General features: G+C 33.2%; 1 protein-coding gene across 3 annotated transcripts in view; it reads left to right on the top strand.

The window, feature by feature from the left end:
* Positions 1-16,491, top strand: part of pcm (5'-3' exoribonuclease pacman) — a 160,287-nt gene that overhangs the window by 101,046 nt on the left and 42,750 nt on the right. For all 3 annotated transcript variants that reach the window (XM_072540490.1, XM_072540489.1, XM_072540488.1), the window contains exon 15: positions 4,045-4,733. In XM_072540490.1, coding sequence (XP_072396591.1) covers positions 4,045-4,733 — 689 coding nt within the window. The remainder of the gene's footprint in view (positions 1-4,044; positions 4,734-16,491) is intronic.

The following is a 16,491-nucleotide window of genomic DNA, read 5'->3' as shown; positions in this document are numbered from 1 at the left end:
CAATATACATTTTGCCATGTGTTGGGCCGGATTTTTTCCCAGTGAGAGTTCTGTCGCTTTCGAATCCAGGCTTTTTTCTGGTCGCGGACGTTGTTTTTTTGTCAAGGTCGGCTCTGGACCGAAGTATTTTGTAAGTGGTGCTCTTTGGCAAGTGCACTAACTCTTTAATTGCGTGTATCCATTGGTGACCTGGAACCCATACCAGTGTGACACTGTTATGTTCAACTAGTCTATGGAGTTTCTCTGCCCTGGTCCACACTAGGATATTTGGACCCGTCTATGTACCAAGTATAACCCTGCAGTCTAGGTTGAGTGTTTCCTCTGCCCATCCCTCTCGTGGGCAAATACCCACTTAAAAAGGTACGTTAGGCCTATGTATGGATAGAAATCCTTTTAACTATGTGTATAGTTATAGCGAGTGTGTCCAGTAGGGCACCCATAGCTGCTATTGGTGTGCCCCTCATAGCTCCTGTGATACCAAGGCAAGCAAGTCTGTGTACCATGCTTAGGTTGAGAATGACACATTTTTGCTGACACCCGCACACGCGCACACACACACACACACACACACACACACACACACACACACACACACACACACACACATACCACAATAAAAATTAAATAAAATTAAATTCTGCTCATTTTTAAGCGTTTTGTGGTGGAATTAGAAGAGTTTGTTGGATCGTGACGTATGATACATTATTTGAAAGGAGAGGGGGTAACGAATATGTGCGGCATTTCTAAGGGAAAAGTAATTACATCATATATCCTTTGTTATTGGTCCGATTAGATCGTGTGATACGTTAAATGAAAGGTAAGGATATCACGAATATATTAAGATAGAAAAAACAAATAAGGCCACTACCAAAAGGGCACTACACAGTTAATGAACGTATAGTTACATATGAGATGCCAAATTGCACTATAGATAAAAATAGTTTAACTAAAAGGCAAATTTTGATTTATTGACTTAAAGAAGGCCTCTGGCTGAGTACAAAATAAACAACTGAACGAATCCTAACATGCGACATGGCAAATGAAAGGGGAGGATATAATTATATTTCAGATAGAAAAAACAAACAAGGCGCCTACCAAAAAAAAACACTATACATATCATTATTATGTATCCTCATTATTAATAAACGTATAGCTACATACGACATATCACATGACACTAAGTTCAAATGAGCCTAAAACTAGCATTGGAACTAGATTTTATTGTTCATTGAAATCAACGTTTCGGCAGAAAATCTGTGCCTTTGTCAACATTCTAAAATGTATAAGATTAGGAACAAAAAGTTATTGTAAAATATATAAAAAAACTTACCAAAACGTAAAACGGGACACTGTTTTTTGTTATTGATTGCGTTGGTATTTCTTTTTATTTCTATTGATTCGTATATCTCCTTTTTCTTTTTGTTTTTTTCGGTTTTTAAAATTTTGATGTTTTCGAAGTCAAATTTATCCTTCTTCTCATTTTCATCTTTTGTGAGCGCAGTGATGTTGTTCTTGTCATATTTGTGAGAACGAATTCTGGATTGAAGCAGTTGACTGGTTTGCCCGATATAGACACCTTCACAGTTAATACATGGTATCTCGTAAACAACATGTGATTTTTTGGGTTTGTGTTTTTAGTTTAGTGAAATATTTATTTAAAAGGTTGTTGCCTTTGTGAGACACTGTTATGTTATGTTTGGCTAAAAGATTTGTTAGTTGTTCGGATAAACCTTTTATATATGGAAGAGTTGTATACGTAGTCTTGATACTGTTGGGTTTATTGTTATTTGTATTGTTGTAAAATTTAAGTCTTGATTTGAAAATAGTTTCGATTAGATGTTCGGGATATGCATTATTTAGAAGGACAGTTTTTGCTTTTTTTATTGCAGTTGGTCTGTATTCTGGATCTGTTAGTTTTATAGATTTATCAAAAAGACTTATAATTACAGACTTCTTATGGGAAAATGGATGATGAGATTTATAGTTGAGATATCGTGGAAGACCATGTTTCTTTTGTAAACCACATGGTTTTAACTGTGTTTTGTTCAATTTCGATAGTAAACTTTAGTTTTGGATGGTAACTGTTAAATTTATCTAAAATTTCGTTCATTTTATTTGTTGGGTTAGCACAGATACAGTCATCGATATAGCGGTAGAAGAATGGTACATTAAAATCAAAATGACTCATGACAGATTCTTCTAAATCTTCCAGAACCAGTTGAGCAATGACACTAGAAATACTTGCAGCCATTGCACATCCATCCATTTGTTTGTATATTTCGTCCGTACATTAAAAGTATGTTGAGTTTAATTTTAACTCTACAGATGTTAACTCTTGCAATGTGATGTTCTCTTGTACTCTGTGTGTACTCTTTTATGTCATTCCACTTCTTTTTAATGGTGTCAGTGGCAAGTTTTATTGAGATGTTAGTGTATAGTGAAATGACATCTAAAGATATTATGTAATTTATAATTATTTGGTACGTGAATGTTTTTAATTTTAGAAATAAGGTCATTGGAATCTTTAATATAAGGATTTTTGTTTGTGACATTAGAAATAATGTTTTTAAGAACTTTGAAAGATTCTCGAAGGGTGATTGAATGCAAGAAACGATAGGACGTAGAGGTACATTCTCCTTGTGTATTTTAGGTAAACCATAAATTTTTGGTAGAATAGCGTTGTGTAGCTTAAGTGATTTTGCTGTATTTGATGATATTTTGTCCCATCTGTCAATAAAAGCATTATTTCTTTTTTGGAAAATATTGGTGGGATCATTTCTAAGTTTATGCGTGGTTTCGCCTTTTATTTATTTATGATTTATTTTATTGTCGTAATCATTAGATTCCATAACAACGGTTTTGTTGGTTTTATCAGGTTTCAGTACAACTCCATTAGGATTTTCCCTCAAGAAGGTTTTCGTCTTTTGAATTTTTTTATGTAATGCTTTATTTTCAAATGAATATTTATTTTTGTTTTTAAAATTGGTTAAAACATTATAACACTTTGTTCTTATTTGATGTTGTGAATTTGAATTTAAATTAGAAATTGAATTTTCAATCGAACATATAATATCAGATACAGGTATTTCGTTTTTATTATGAATAGGAACTACAAAGTTGTCTCCCAAGCCTAAAATCTCCTGTACGTCGTTAGGTATTACGACGTTAGTTAAATTTTCGACACAAGACTTCCCCAATTTATTTTCAGTATCATTTGATTTCAAAAGTAATTTATTGTTATTTTTGGCGTTTCTATTTTTAGTTTTTTTAAATACATTTGTATATGTATATATCGCTTAGCGTTAATCTTTAGTCCAGGGTCCTAGAACAGCACAGAACTCCATTCGTACTTAAAAAAATACCATTACTTTTCTACCGAAGATTGTGGACGAATGTTTTGGTTTCGAAGATTACGAAATACACATATCATACTCTGAAGTTTGGTTTCTGATTCGTGGTAATAAGACGAAGATTTGATACCGGCAACAATTAGGTGTAAAAATCATTACATTTTTTTATATCCATCAAATTCTCTAAATATAATGCCGAATACAAATTCTTCTGTTCGTCAGCAAGCAAACGTTGAACATTCTGAGCAACTACTTTGTGACAACCAGGATATTTCTGAACAGTGAAATGGAAAATTTCAAGTCTCATACTCAAAATTTGACAAGGTTCTATAACTTATGGTGTTCATTTTCCCATTAACAATGCTTAGAAAAGAATAAGATGAAATATTTTTGAATGTATCTCACTAGTACTGAAAATAAAACAAAACTAAAATAAAACTGATGAAATGACCGATACTCTGATCACTGTTGTCTGATGTACTGTTTCAGTACTATTATTTTACTACTTATTATACCATAAACAACCACCCAAAAGTCGTCGCAGTTGTAACATGTTAGCATTAAATAAATTTATTAAATTTTGTGAACAGTACAAACAGTTCTCTGGTCTGCATCGTAGAATATATCCGCTGCTTCTTTTGTTTAACAACGTTGAATTATTTTTTTTAATAACAACCACATTTTCTTTTTTCAGATGAGCTAATCGCAAAAGCAGAAGCTACAAACTCTAACCGATTAGAACAACCTAATCAAAGCAACACTTTTAATAACTTAATCAAACCACAGCCGCAGTCGATATTCCAGCCACCGCAAGTTCAACAGTGGTTTAGCCAGCAAAAACATGTTCAACCATGTATGATTCCTCCTCAATTTAAATTACCAATCAATCAACCTAATTCAGCGTTTGCTCATTTCTCATCAAACAATGCATTTAGAATGCCAACCATATATAATAATCCCGGAAATGTGGTACCTAGCCCATTTTATCCATTTGACAACAATCAAACTCAAAATGAGAAATTAATAGACGATAATAGACATGTAAATGTTCCAAATTATGAAAAGGTACCTAAGGACAACTTGTCTGTAAGTAATCATAAAGGTAATGAAGATATTGAGAGGAATGGTTTAACTGGAGAAATATTTCCTGTGAAAGATGTACAAAAGTTTTCTCAGGATAACAACATTCAGCCTAAGTTAATGAAACCTGAAGATTTTCAAAATCCTCCAGAGAAGCTCATTGTCGAAAATTGGAGAGACCGACCACACTTAGATCAAAATCATTTACAAACTCAAATTGATGGTAATAAGAGTAAAGATGGTGATAATAGATATAATTTTTATAAAACCGATAATAACAAAAAACTAGATAGTAAACCACAGGTAATGTTTTAAATGTTGTTAAACTTATCGTATAATGTTATATTTAATAATCATAATAATATTAGTATACTAACATTATTATGATTATAGTGCTTCATATTTTGTTAAATTTATCGTCGAATGTTGTATGTAATAATGTTAATGATGTTAGTAAGTAAATTAGTATCACATGCGATTCTTTGTGTTGATGGAATGGTGATGCGCAAGTTATGGATTCTATTCGATTGTCAACTTCATCCTCTGTGTAGAATGAACCGGCCAACCACTGACGTTTGAATATTCGCAGTATCTACTTTTTCTAATGCCATACGCTTGATAGTGTGTAGGCGTTTCAGTTGCTGTTCTACTCAAAGGTATGAAGTGCCATACTCAGGTAGTCGAAAAATGGACTCAGCGTCTGCGACATCACACCAATTTCATATGTTTCTAAACCAGGAGTGTACTTTTGTCTCTGGTCGCCTACTAGCATCAATCTTGCCGGAGAGTGTAAGTGTTAGGGAGGATATGCTGATCCACGTAAGAGGTGCCTCTGTTAATATGAAACTTTCCGTTGTTTCACCACACTGGCGGTATAACCCTATTAATCGAAAACAGCGAAAGTACAGTTTTTATGTGCAAAATATGAAGCGGAAGCTTATTCCCCACATATCATTTACGACAATGGTATGTGTAGAATAAGGTTTAACTACGAGATATACCAATATTACAAAGAACCCTCTATAGCAAATCGCCTTATTCTTCTTCTTCAAGTGCCGTCTCCATCAATGGAGGTTAGCGGTTATGGTGGCAAACGTTTGTCTATCTTCAGCTGTTCTTAAGAGTTCCTCAAATCCAAGTCCTGTCCAGTTTCTGATATTACGTAACCAGGACAATTTTTTTCTTCCAATTCCTCGCTTTCCTTCTATTTTGCCTTTTATTATCAACTGAGGGATGTAGTATTTCTCGTTGCGCAACAAATGCCCTAAATAACTGGTTTTTCTTCTTTTGACTGTTCTCAATAGTTCTTTTTCTAAATTGAGTCTCGCTAGTACTTCTTCATTTGTTTTTCGTGCTGTCCAAGGAATTTTTAAAATTCTACGGTACACCCACATTTCAAATGCCTCGATTCTATTCAGGCTCTTTATTTTTAAAGTCCATGTTTCGACTCCGTAGAGAAGAACAGACCAGATAAAACATTTTACAAGTTTTAATCTCAATTTAATATTTATATGTGTATCGCAGAATAGAACGCGCATCTTAAAGAAACTATCCCTAGCTTGAGCAATTCTCGCTTTAATTTCTTGTTCTGGGTCCAGCTTGCAATTAATCCAACAGCCAAGGTATTTGTATTGGTTTACCTGTTCTAAAATATTCCCATTTATTTTTATAGGTAAGGGGATATTCTGTTTTCTTTGGATCACCATTACTTTTGTTTTTTTTTTCGTTGATCTTCATTCCAAACTCTCGACAAGCATCCTTAAGGTGGTCTATAACCCTCTGTAAGTTTGTGTCTGTATCAGCCAGTAGGACAGTGTCATCTGCATATCTTATGCTAGATATTGGTTCTCCATTAATTTTTATTCCTGTGGAAAGGTTTTCCAAGGCTTGCTTGAATAGTAGTTCCGAGTAAAGATTGAACAGCATAGGGGATAATATGCATCCTTGCCTTACTCCTTTATTTATACTAATATTTCTTGATGTATGATCGTCGATCCTAATCTTGGCACTCTGCCTCCAATATAAGTTCTTAATTAATCGGAGATCTTTGCTATCCAAGTTGATGCTCTGCAAGGAATTTAACATTTTATTATGGTTTACGCGATCAAATGCCTTTTCAAAGTCTACAAAACATAGAAAGACATCCTTTTGTTGGTCGTAACACTTCTGCAGCAGTACTTGTAATGAAAACAAGGCCTCTCTGGTCCCCATTCCGGCTCTGAATCCAAATTGATCGTATCCAACTTCTTTTTCACACCTTTTGTATACCCTATTGTGAAGTATTTTTAATAGAATTTTAAGCATTTGGCTCATAAGACTTATTAATCTAAAATCTGCGCATCGCCTGGAGTTAGCTTGTTTTGGAATGGGAATAAAAATAGATTCTAACCATTCCTCTGGTATTTCCCCAGTATCGTAGATTGTATTAAACAAAATTACTAACAAATCAATGTTATTACTTTCGATCAATTTAAGTATTTCAGGATAAACTTCATCAGGTCCAGGGCTTTTATTGGTCTTTAATTGTTTAATGGCATATTCCACTTCGACTTTTAGAATTGGTGGGCTTTCAGTGACATTATTTATTGTAATGTCTATTCTTTCATCTCGGAACAGCTGTTGTATAAATTTTTCCCATTCTTCTATTTTATCTTTGGTGTTATGAATTAACTCTCCGTTGTTATTTACCAGTGGGCAATGTTGTTTTTTGTGGATGAATGAAAATTCTTTCACCTTCTTGTACATATTAAAGTAATCATGTCTATGTTCTAATTCTTCTATTTCTTTACATTTTTCTTCGAGCCATTTCTCTTTTGATTCTTTTATTTTCCTTCTTATTTCTGTATTTAATCGTTTGTAATCGCTTGTGTTCTTATTTTTGTATTTCCTCCTTTCGTCTATCATCTTTAGAATAGCTGGTGTCATCCAGTCTTTTTTTGCCATTAATCGTGTATTTGGAATTTCTTCCCTTGCAGAATTGACGAGGATGGATTTTATTTGTTGCCAAGTTGTATTTATATTTTGGATATTTATTTGGGTTCGGTCTATTTCTGAGAGTTTTTCATTTAGTTTTACAGTGGTTTTATCTTTAATCTGTACATCTTTTAGTAGTTCCATATTAGGTTTGTTCTTCGGCTTTGCATTTTTTATTACTTTAATTCTTGTGCGAATATTTGCTACTACAGGGTTGTGGTCGGAATTTGCATCAGCACTAGGATATGTTTTTGTACTTGTAATGGAGTTACGAAATCGTTGGTTGATTAAAACATAATCTATTTGATTTCTTATTATTCTTTCTTTTGTGTGTAGCGGGGAAGTCCAGGTGTATAACCTGCGTTGAGGTAACTTAAACCAAGTGTTTGTTGCTATCATATTGTGTTGCTGGCAAAACTCTAATAGTCTCTCTCCTCTTTCATTTCGTTCTCCTAGTCCGTATTCTCCTACGATATTTTGGAATTTCCCTCTTCCTATTTTAGCATTAAAATCTCCTAGGACGATGTTAATATCTTCTTTCTTTGTCAATTTCATGAGCTTTTGTAGATCTTCATACCATTCTTCTAGTATGTCATCTGACTTATCTGCGGTTGGTGCATAGACCTGAATAATATTCACATTAAAAGGAGAACTCCTTATTTGCAACAGCATTGCTCTGTCAGAGAGTGGTATAAAGTTTGAAACTGCGTTACTCAATTCATCGTTTATTATTACACCTACTCCATTGAAATGTTTTGGATCATTGTTGCCTGAATAATAGAGTGTTTTGTTCATAATTTTTGTTGTTCCTGAGTAGGCCATCTAACTTCACTCAGACCTAAAATATCTATATTCAATCTGTTCATTTCTTGGCACACGTTTGCTAGCTTTCCAGCCTCATAAAGGCTTCTGATGTTCCAGGTCGCTACTTTGACGTCATTGTTTGTTTTAGTTTTGTATAATCGCCTTATAAGAATGGATAATAACAGAACAGTAGTAGAACTCTTAGTGGAACTATGGTGGGACGTCGGCCAGTAGGTAGACCAAGGAAGAGGTGGATAAACGAAGTGAGAACCGATCTAAAGAAATATTAAGGTTGAATAACAGGAGAACAGCCAAGGAAAGGGATGCTTGGCGGCGGATGCTGGGGGAGGCCAGGACCCGATTTGGGCTGTAGCGCTATATGAGAGAGCGAAGCGGAAGTTCTATTAAAAAAATTCTCCTATGTTGGAGAATGCCAGTGGAAACTATCCCAATTAATTGTTCCTAATGATATATCATTATGGCTATGATAAACGAAAATCACTAATTTACTGGTCATTGTGATCGGAACCCACGATTCGGAAGGGGAGGAAGACAACAAATAAAACATGGAGCCTCCAATGCCGTCACCAAGTAAAAATCAAGTGAACATGAATAAGATAATGGGTGCATGGAACGTTGTAGTCTATATGCAGTAGGAAAATTAGATAATGCAATTTCTGAGATGGAGCGTTTAAAACTAAATGTTATGGGAATTAATGATATACTCCTGTGGTAATCATGAGAATTTATGTGAAGTGGCAATTGCTGTACCCGAGATTTACACCGATCTCAGAACGAATCCTGATTATAAAATTACGTTCAAAAAACACTCCTATCAACATTCAAGTATATGCCCCGACGGTAGATAAACAGAAAACTAGAATTGAAAGTCAACAGCTGATTTCATTTCTTTGAAAACAAGGGAACTCACTTTTATTAGGGGTAATTTTCACGCAAAAATTGGACAAGAAGTAACATCCTATGTAGAAATATACGGCTTAGGAGAAAGACATGAGAGAGATGTTACTAGTAACTCGCATTAACCTTTTTCTTATATTTATATATATATATATATATATATATATATATATATATATATAAAGAAGTAAACGTTAAATAGTGGGTTTGCAGCAATTTAACTATTTAACGTTTACTTCCTTACGTTGTCAGCAAATACTTCTGGTTCATTATATATATATATATATATATATATATATATATATATATATATATATATATATATATATATATATATATTAAGGTTAATGCGAGTTAATAGTAAAAATATATATAAACACTCCGCCAAAAAAGTATCGCATCACCTATGAAACTGCAAATTTTTATATTCAAAATAATTTAAAACATAGATTTTTTACTGTTGTTTTTTTTTTGTTTTTTAAGTACGTAACAAGTATTAAAAGAAAAATGCAGAATGTACGAAAAACAAAGATTTTATTCAATTTATTTCATAAATTACAAGTAAGCTCACAAACAGCATTGAATAAAAAAATAAATATCAAAAGTAATGATAATTTAGTAAGACGTATTGCCTCCTCTAGTTCTTATAACATCTAGACAACGTTGTGGCATACTTCCAAATAATCTTCTTAGATAATCTTGATCGATATTATCCCATTCTACGGTTAACAACCGTTGCAGGTCCTGAAGATTAGCTGGCGTCACATTACCAGATCTCGTCCTTCTGTAAAGATGGTCCCAAACATGTTCTATTAGATTTAAGTCCGGGCTGTGCGCTAGCCAATTCAAAACTTGTAAATTTACCTCTTGAAGGTACTCGGTAACGATTCTTTCGACGTGTGGGTGTGCATTGTCATGCATTAAAACAAAGTCATTACCTATAAATGGGGCGTAACGAACAACATGCATCTCCAAAATTTCTCTAATGTACCTATCAGCAGTTAAGGATCCTCCATCTAGCTGTACCAATTCGGTTTGACCCCTAAGAGATATTCCGCCTCAGAGCATAATAGATCCTCCTCCAAAGTTTGTCGCCGGTCTTAGGTTGCATTGAAAATAACGCTCGTCATCTCGTCTATAAACTGGTATTCTTCGATTCGAAGTGTATAAACAAAATCTTGACTCATCCGTAAAGAGTATGTTATCCCAGTCGTCGATATTCCAGTTTACGTGCTCCCTTGCAAATGTTAGACGTGTTCCCTTGTAAGTCTCAGGGCAGTGGCAGCTACTCTGGCCCTAATTCCAGACTGTCTTAAGATGTGCCTAACAGTTTCTGAAGACACACGTACATTTCGAGTCTTGGTTAAGTCATGTTGAAGTTGACTTGCAGTCACGTGTCTTCGACGCAAAGCTTGAAGGACTAAAAATCTATTGTCCACATGCGTAGTTGCTCTTGACCGACCTGTTACAGCTCGTCTTTCATAAAGACCAGTCTCTCGGTACCTTACTACCACTTGTGATACTGTCGACTGATTTACACCCACTAAATTTTCCACATATCTCTGACTCCTTCCGTCTTCAATGAGGGAAATTATTCTAACCACTTGATCTCTCGTTAAATTTAGATTTATGTTGTCACGACCTTCCATATTCAATATTTAATACCAAATTTTAAATTAAACAAACTGTATACTTTTTACAAAAGTAAAATAAAGATTGATAATATAAAAACTAGACAAAATAGCATTTTTTATATAGACATTTTTTTTCAAACAATAAGCTGTATATACAAATTTATTTTTAATATTTATTCTAGCCTTAATATTCTTAAGGGCCAGAAAGAAATAATTTAAATGAACCAAATGCTGTCAGAAATATTTGTAATTTTATAAGTGATGCGATACTTTTTTGGCGGAGTATATGTATATTTCTGGTGATTATATATGCGGTATATATATATATATATATATATATATATATATATATATATATATAGGTATATATATATATATATATATACATCCTACTATCATTTTCGCATCGATACATTATGCTTTTACCATCAATTTAGCATCGTCTTGCAAAGTAGCATCTGTATATCGACGCTACTTTACAATACCTTAATAACTGTTTTCCCGTACTTGTTACAAGAATTTTAACCATCTCATTGATTAGAGTCTTGATACCGTGTTGGTATTTTAAATTATCCGCTTTCTCTTTTTATCCCTTACTGAGTTATATAAGTTTATTCCAGAAAATGTTTGAGTCTAAAATGATGGTACAGTGAAAATATTATATATATTTAGTTCAGGGTTTTACCGTTTACTCGCTGCCATTATATACATGAAAATGTATATCCCACTTTCATTATCAATCATTTTAGCATCAGAAATTTGGCATCGTTGTTGAATATAATATTACCCACGACGAAATAGTAAATTTAAGAATATATATATATATATATATATATATATATATATATATATATATATATATATTTTTCATCTACAAATCATTCTGGCATCATGTTTGGTTAAAAGTAACGGGTTATGATATATTGCAACTACCTATTGTATCTTCGCTCCAATTCGTCCAGTCGCGACGTACAGCACCTCAAATGATAGGATTTAACCAATAAAATACAATAAGACAGAAAAATCAAATATAGCAGCATGTCAAAAAGGCCTTAATTATATATCTTCGTTTCTATTAGTCCAATCGTGACGTACAGTATCTCAAATGACAGGATTTAACCAATTAAAAACAACGAAATAAAAAAATTAAATACAGCAACATGTCCAAAGGGCCGTAGTCACGTATCTTCGGTCCTATTAGTCCAATCGTGACGTATAGTACCTGTAATGATAGGATTTAACATAAATAATACAATGGGATATAAAAATCAAATGCAGAACAATGTCAAAAGGGCCTTAGTTGTGTATCTTTAGTTCTATTAGTCCAATCATGACGTGCAGTACCTCAAATGAAAGGATTTGACAAATAAAATACAATGAGGTATAAAAATTTAATGGAGTAGCATGTCAAAATAGCCTTAGTTATGTATCTTCGGTCCTATTAGTCCAATCGTGACGTACGATACCTCAAATGATAGCACTTAACCAATAGAATACAATGACATAGAAATCAAATACAGCGTCACGTCAAAAGGGCCTTAGTTACGTATCTTTGTTTTTAGTGGCCCAATCGTGACGTACAGTACCTCAAATGATAGGATTTAACCAATCGAATACAATAAGATAGAAAAATAAAATACATCAGCTTGTCAAAAGGGCCTTAGTTATGTATCTGCGGTCCTATTAGTCCAATCATGACGTTTCGTACCTTAAATGATAGAATTTAACTAATATAATACAATGAGATATAAAAATTAAATAGAGTAGCTTGGCAAAAGGGCCTTAGTTATGTATCTTCGATCCTATTAGTCCAATCGTGACGTAAAGTACCTGAAATGGTACCATTTAACTAATAGAATACTACGACGTACAAATCAAATACATCAACACTAAAAGGACTATAGGTATATATCTTTGCTCCTATATATGTTATGTCAAAAGAGGCTTAGTTGCGTAAACGAATTAACGCACAGAAGTGTGTGGCATATTACGTGACAGGATTATTAGCGAATACCATACGATTACGTCATACATCTCTTTGCATACTTCCACTTTTAGTTAACTACTTAGTATGTATTCAGTACTTTGCTTTACGGTTGTTGAGGCATGGACTCTTTAAACAGAAGAATGTTAAAAATCTTGAAAGCTTTGAGATGTGGTGCTACCGCCGTATACTAAAAATAAGTTGGGTGGATAAAATTACAAATGAAGAGGTAATACGCAGAATAAATAACGATCCAGAAGTTATACTGAATATAAAAAAGAGAAAACTTGAATAGTTTGGCCACCTGATGAGAGGACAAAAGTACACATTCCTACAAAATATAATGCATGGAAAAATCCAAGGACGCAGAAATCCAGGCCGTAGAAGAATGTCCTGGATGAGAAATTTAAGAGAGTGGTTTGGCTGTACCACTAACGAATTATTCAAAACAGCAGTAAATAAAATTAGAATCGCCTTATGATATCCAATCTCCGATAGCAGAGGCACTCAAAGAAGAAGATATGATAAACTCGAAAAATCTCCAACGTTCACTGTTAGACATATGCCTCCCGTTCAGTATACACATTTACTGCTCCTTGACGCTGTGACGAGAATGAGATAGGATTTAACAAAAAGAATGACAGTAAACTAAAAAAGACAATGTGTCAAACGTGGAATGCGTCGCAGAACGTGAAATATTAGCGTAAAATTATATGATGCCATAGACGGTTCTTTAATACCCAGCAAACTCGCTTTGTAAAGTTACATAGCAGGGATCTGTGCGAGAAAAAGTCGATCATTCGTTTTATAACCCAAAGGGGACCATAAAATATTCAACGTTAAAATTTGACATAATGTAACGGTATGACAAATCTTTTTTCTCCCGCATGTGCTTGCCTGTGTACCTATACAAGGGGAGTCGTGCATAACCTTTAAGTTGATCGTAATACATAACTGCAACAACAAGTATGTTGACGACTTGGGTTAGTATATACAGTGCATTCCGTACGTTTTTTAAACATGGTTAGGAAATTGTTGACTGGAGGCTATTAAAGAAGTTCTTAAAATAATTGCGGGTCACCGCCTTTTCTGTAAATGGAGTGAATATTGTTATCGATTTAATTTTTTTCTTCAGTTGAATAATTCCTGCTGGTATTTGGTCTAAGCTTACTTCTTTTTCTCATTCAAACTGTTTCATAGCTAATTTTACTTCCTCTTTATGGTGCCCTGTTCACCTGTTTTGGTAATTTCGGACTATTTCATCTCTTATAACATAAAACAGTTGTTTCAGATATCTTTATCGCGTTTCCTTTTTTTTATGGATGAATATGCTGCCGTTTTCATCTCCTACTATTTCATATGGAGCTACACGATTAACAATTCCAAATCAAGAAAAGACAAATAACACTCCGAATTATATTATACAACTAATAGTCGAAAAATAAAGAGCAAGAGGTAGATAATCAGACAATTAAGATGAGCGCTACATGATGTACGCAATGCCACATTTGAACACTACATTAGTACATTGTCTAAAGAAGATCATATGGATAGCAACAAAACACTTAAAGAGACCTGATCAATACAACCCACCAATTAAGAAAGATGACGTTAGTTGAGGGAGATCAGACCAGGAAAAAATGTCAACATTTTCAGAATACCAGATAATAATAATCAAGCAATAGAACACTGAAAACTTTTGTTTTTAACTGTACGCCCGTGAATGACTTATTATTTTTTAAATAACACTTAATATTGCACTTTTTTATTGTATTTTTTTCATCTTTCAAGATAATTCTTATAGGAATATATTTATTTATAACATACGGTCTTATGGGAACAAGAGTTGCAGTAAAAGATTTTTCTAAATATAGAATGTAAACCATATTTCCAATATATTTGTGAAAAAGAACCAGTTTATAATATTCCGGACGACGTAATAAAACCTTATTTTAGACTATTGGTCGATGAATTGAAATCATTGTTCAAGAAACGAATTATTCATGTGCAGATGTTTTACTATAAAAACATGTAAAACCAAAATCTCGATTAAAAAAATTGCAACCAGTTACTCACGATGAAACTTAACCCCATTATTGATTTTACAAGTAATAAAATGGGTCGACAAAAGACCAGTTTTAATCCTTACAACATTTAAACATAATAGTTATATCTTGGTTTAATCAGATGAAAAGAAAAATTATACACAAGTACTAAAACCACAAACTGTTCTCGATTATAACTTGGTGAAAAAGAGTGTTGATTTTAGTGATTAAGTGGCTTCTTACCAAAGCCCAATACGCAAAATTCTGAAGTGGTACCGGAAAGTGGCAGTGGAATTAATATTTAATACCGCATTTAATACCGCAGTAGTAAATGCTTAGTTGCTAAATAATAGAAAACGTAAAAAAGCGACAACCTATCCTTGAGTTCAGACTGGAGTTCGCGAAGGCATTTGCAAATAAAGAAATGTTGTAACCCTCACGAACAGTTACACCCAAAAATACCATCTCAGGCAAAGCGATGTAGATAATACAAAGAGAAGAAAGTGTACAAGATGTAACAAAATTTTAAGAAGAAGCATGACTAGTAGAAAGGACGATAGAAAAGTTAAAAAAGTTAAAACATACTCTGAAGAATGTGATGGCAAAACTGGAATATGTCTAGTGTGCTTCAATGGAGCACATTAAAAAACAATTTTACTTATACAGGAACTATTATTGAGTAAAAACGTATTATACCTCAAGTGGCTTTATAGTATTGGAAGTCGTAAATTGATAGTTTTAGTAGAACATTTTAATTGTTAATTACCTCCGTAAAAGTGAGTTATAGTATTTATAAAAAGATGGATGTAAATAATATGCCTTCGACATCTAAAAAAGCTAAATGTGAATATAAACGTAGATTGACCACTGCTGAATTACAATCATTGTTAGAAGCATCTGGCGAGGACGATGTAGATTAAATGAATGGTGGAAGTGACTCTGATTGACTCTGACGAAATATTTGCACAAAGTCGTTCAGAAAAATCGAGGATTGCGTTTTGGAAAGAAACAACACAAACAGAATTTAAGACTTTTCTCGGACTTATGTTCCATATGGGGACAATTAAGATGAACCGTCTGAATGACTACTAAAAAAGTATGGGTAACTTCTATAATAGTGTTGATTTGACTAGATAATTGCTCATAGCCCATATTAAGAAATAAGCGAATAGATAATCCTCACTTGTCAAAGAAACTGAAAAAACGTGAAGTGGTCTAAAAACTAAAAAGTCCCCTATTCAAACTGGTTTTTAATAAAAAATTTAATAATATGTTAAAGTTTGTTTAATATACCCTATAAATATACCCTATACTAAAAGCGAAAAGAATCGATTGCAAGTTACAAAATACTTGTAGAGTCATACTGTTTGGACAAGTACAGTTGTTTAAATAATCGCTTTCTGTCATAAACAAATTGAATAAATTGTAAAATATTTTTTGATCTGCTTGATATTTAGCACACTTTAATAACTCATCAATTGCCATAATTGCCTTTCGTTAGGCCAAAAACAAAGTTATTAACATTATTTATAAATTACTACAAACATAATATCATAGAGTTTACGGGTTTTTGGAATTATATCAATTATTTATGTATTTAAATTTGGTATTTCTCTACATAAAAAACTTTTTATGGTCTACAACTATTATTTGAATTATTTTTCTTTAGAATGTATACAAAACGTTTTATAAGCAAAAAATTA

The sequence above is a fragment of the Diabrotica undecimpunctata genome, chromosome 8 (genome assembly GCF_040954645.1).
Source record: "Diabrotica undecimpunctata isolate CICGRU chromosome 8, icDiaUnde3, whole genome shotgun sequence".
NCBI classification, from domain to species: Eukaryota; Metazoa; Arthropoda; class Insecta; order Coleoptera; family Chrysomelidae; genus Diabrotica; species Diabrotica undecimpunctata.
The sequence above is the reverse complement of the archived record's forward strand: the minus strand, read 5'-3'. Positions and strand labels throughout refer to the sequence as shown.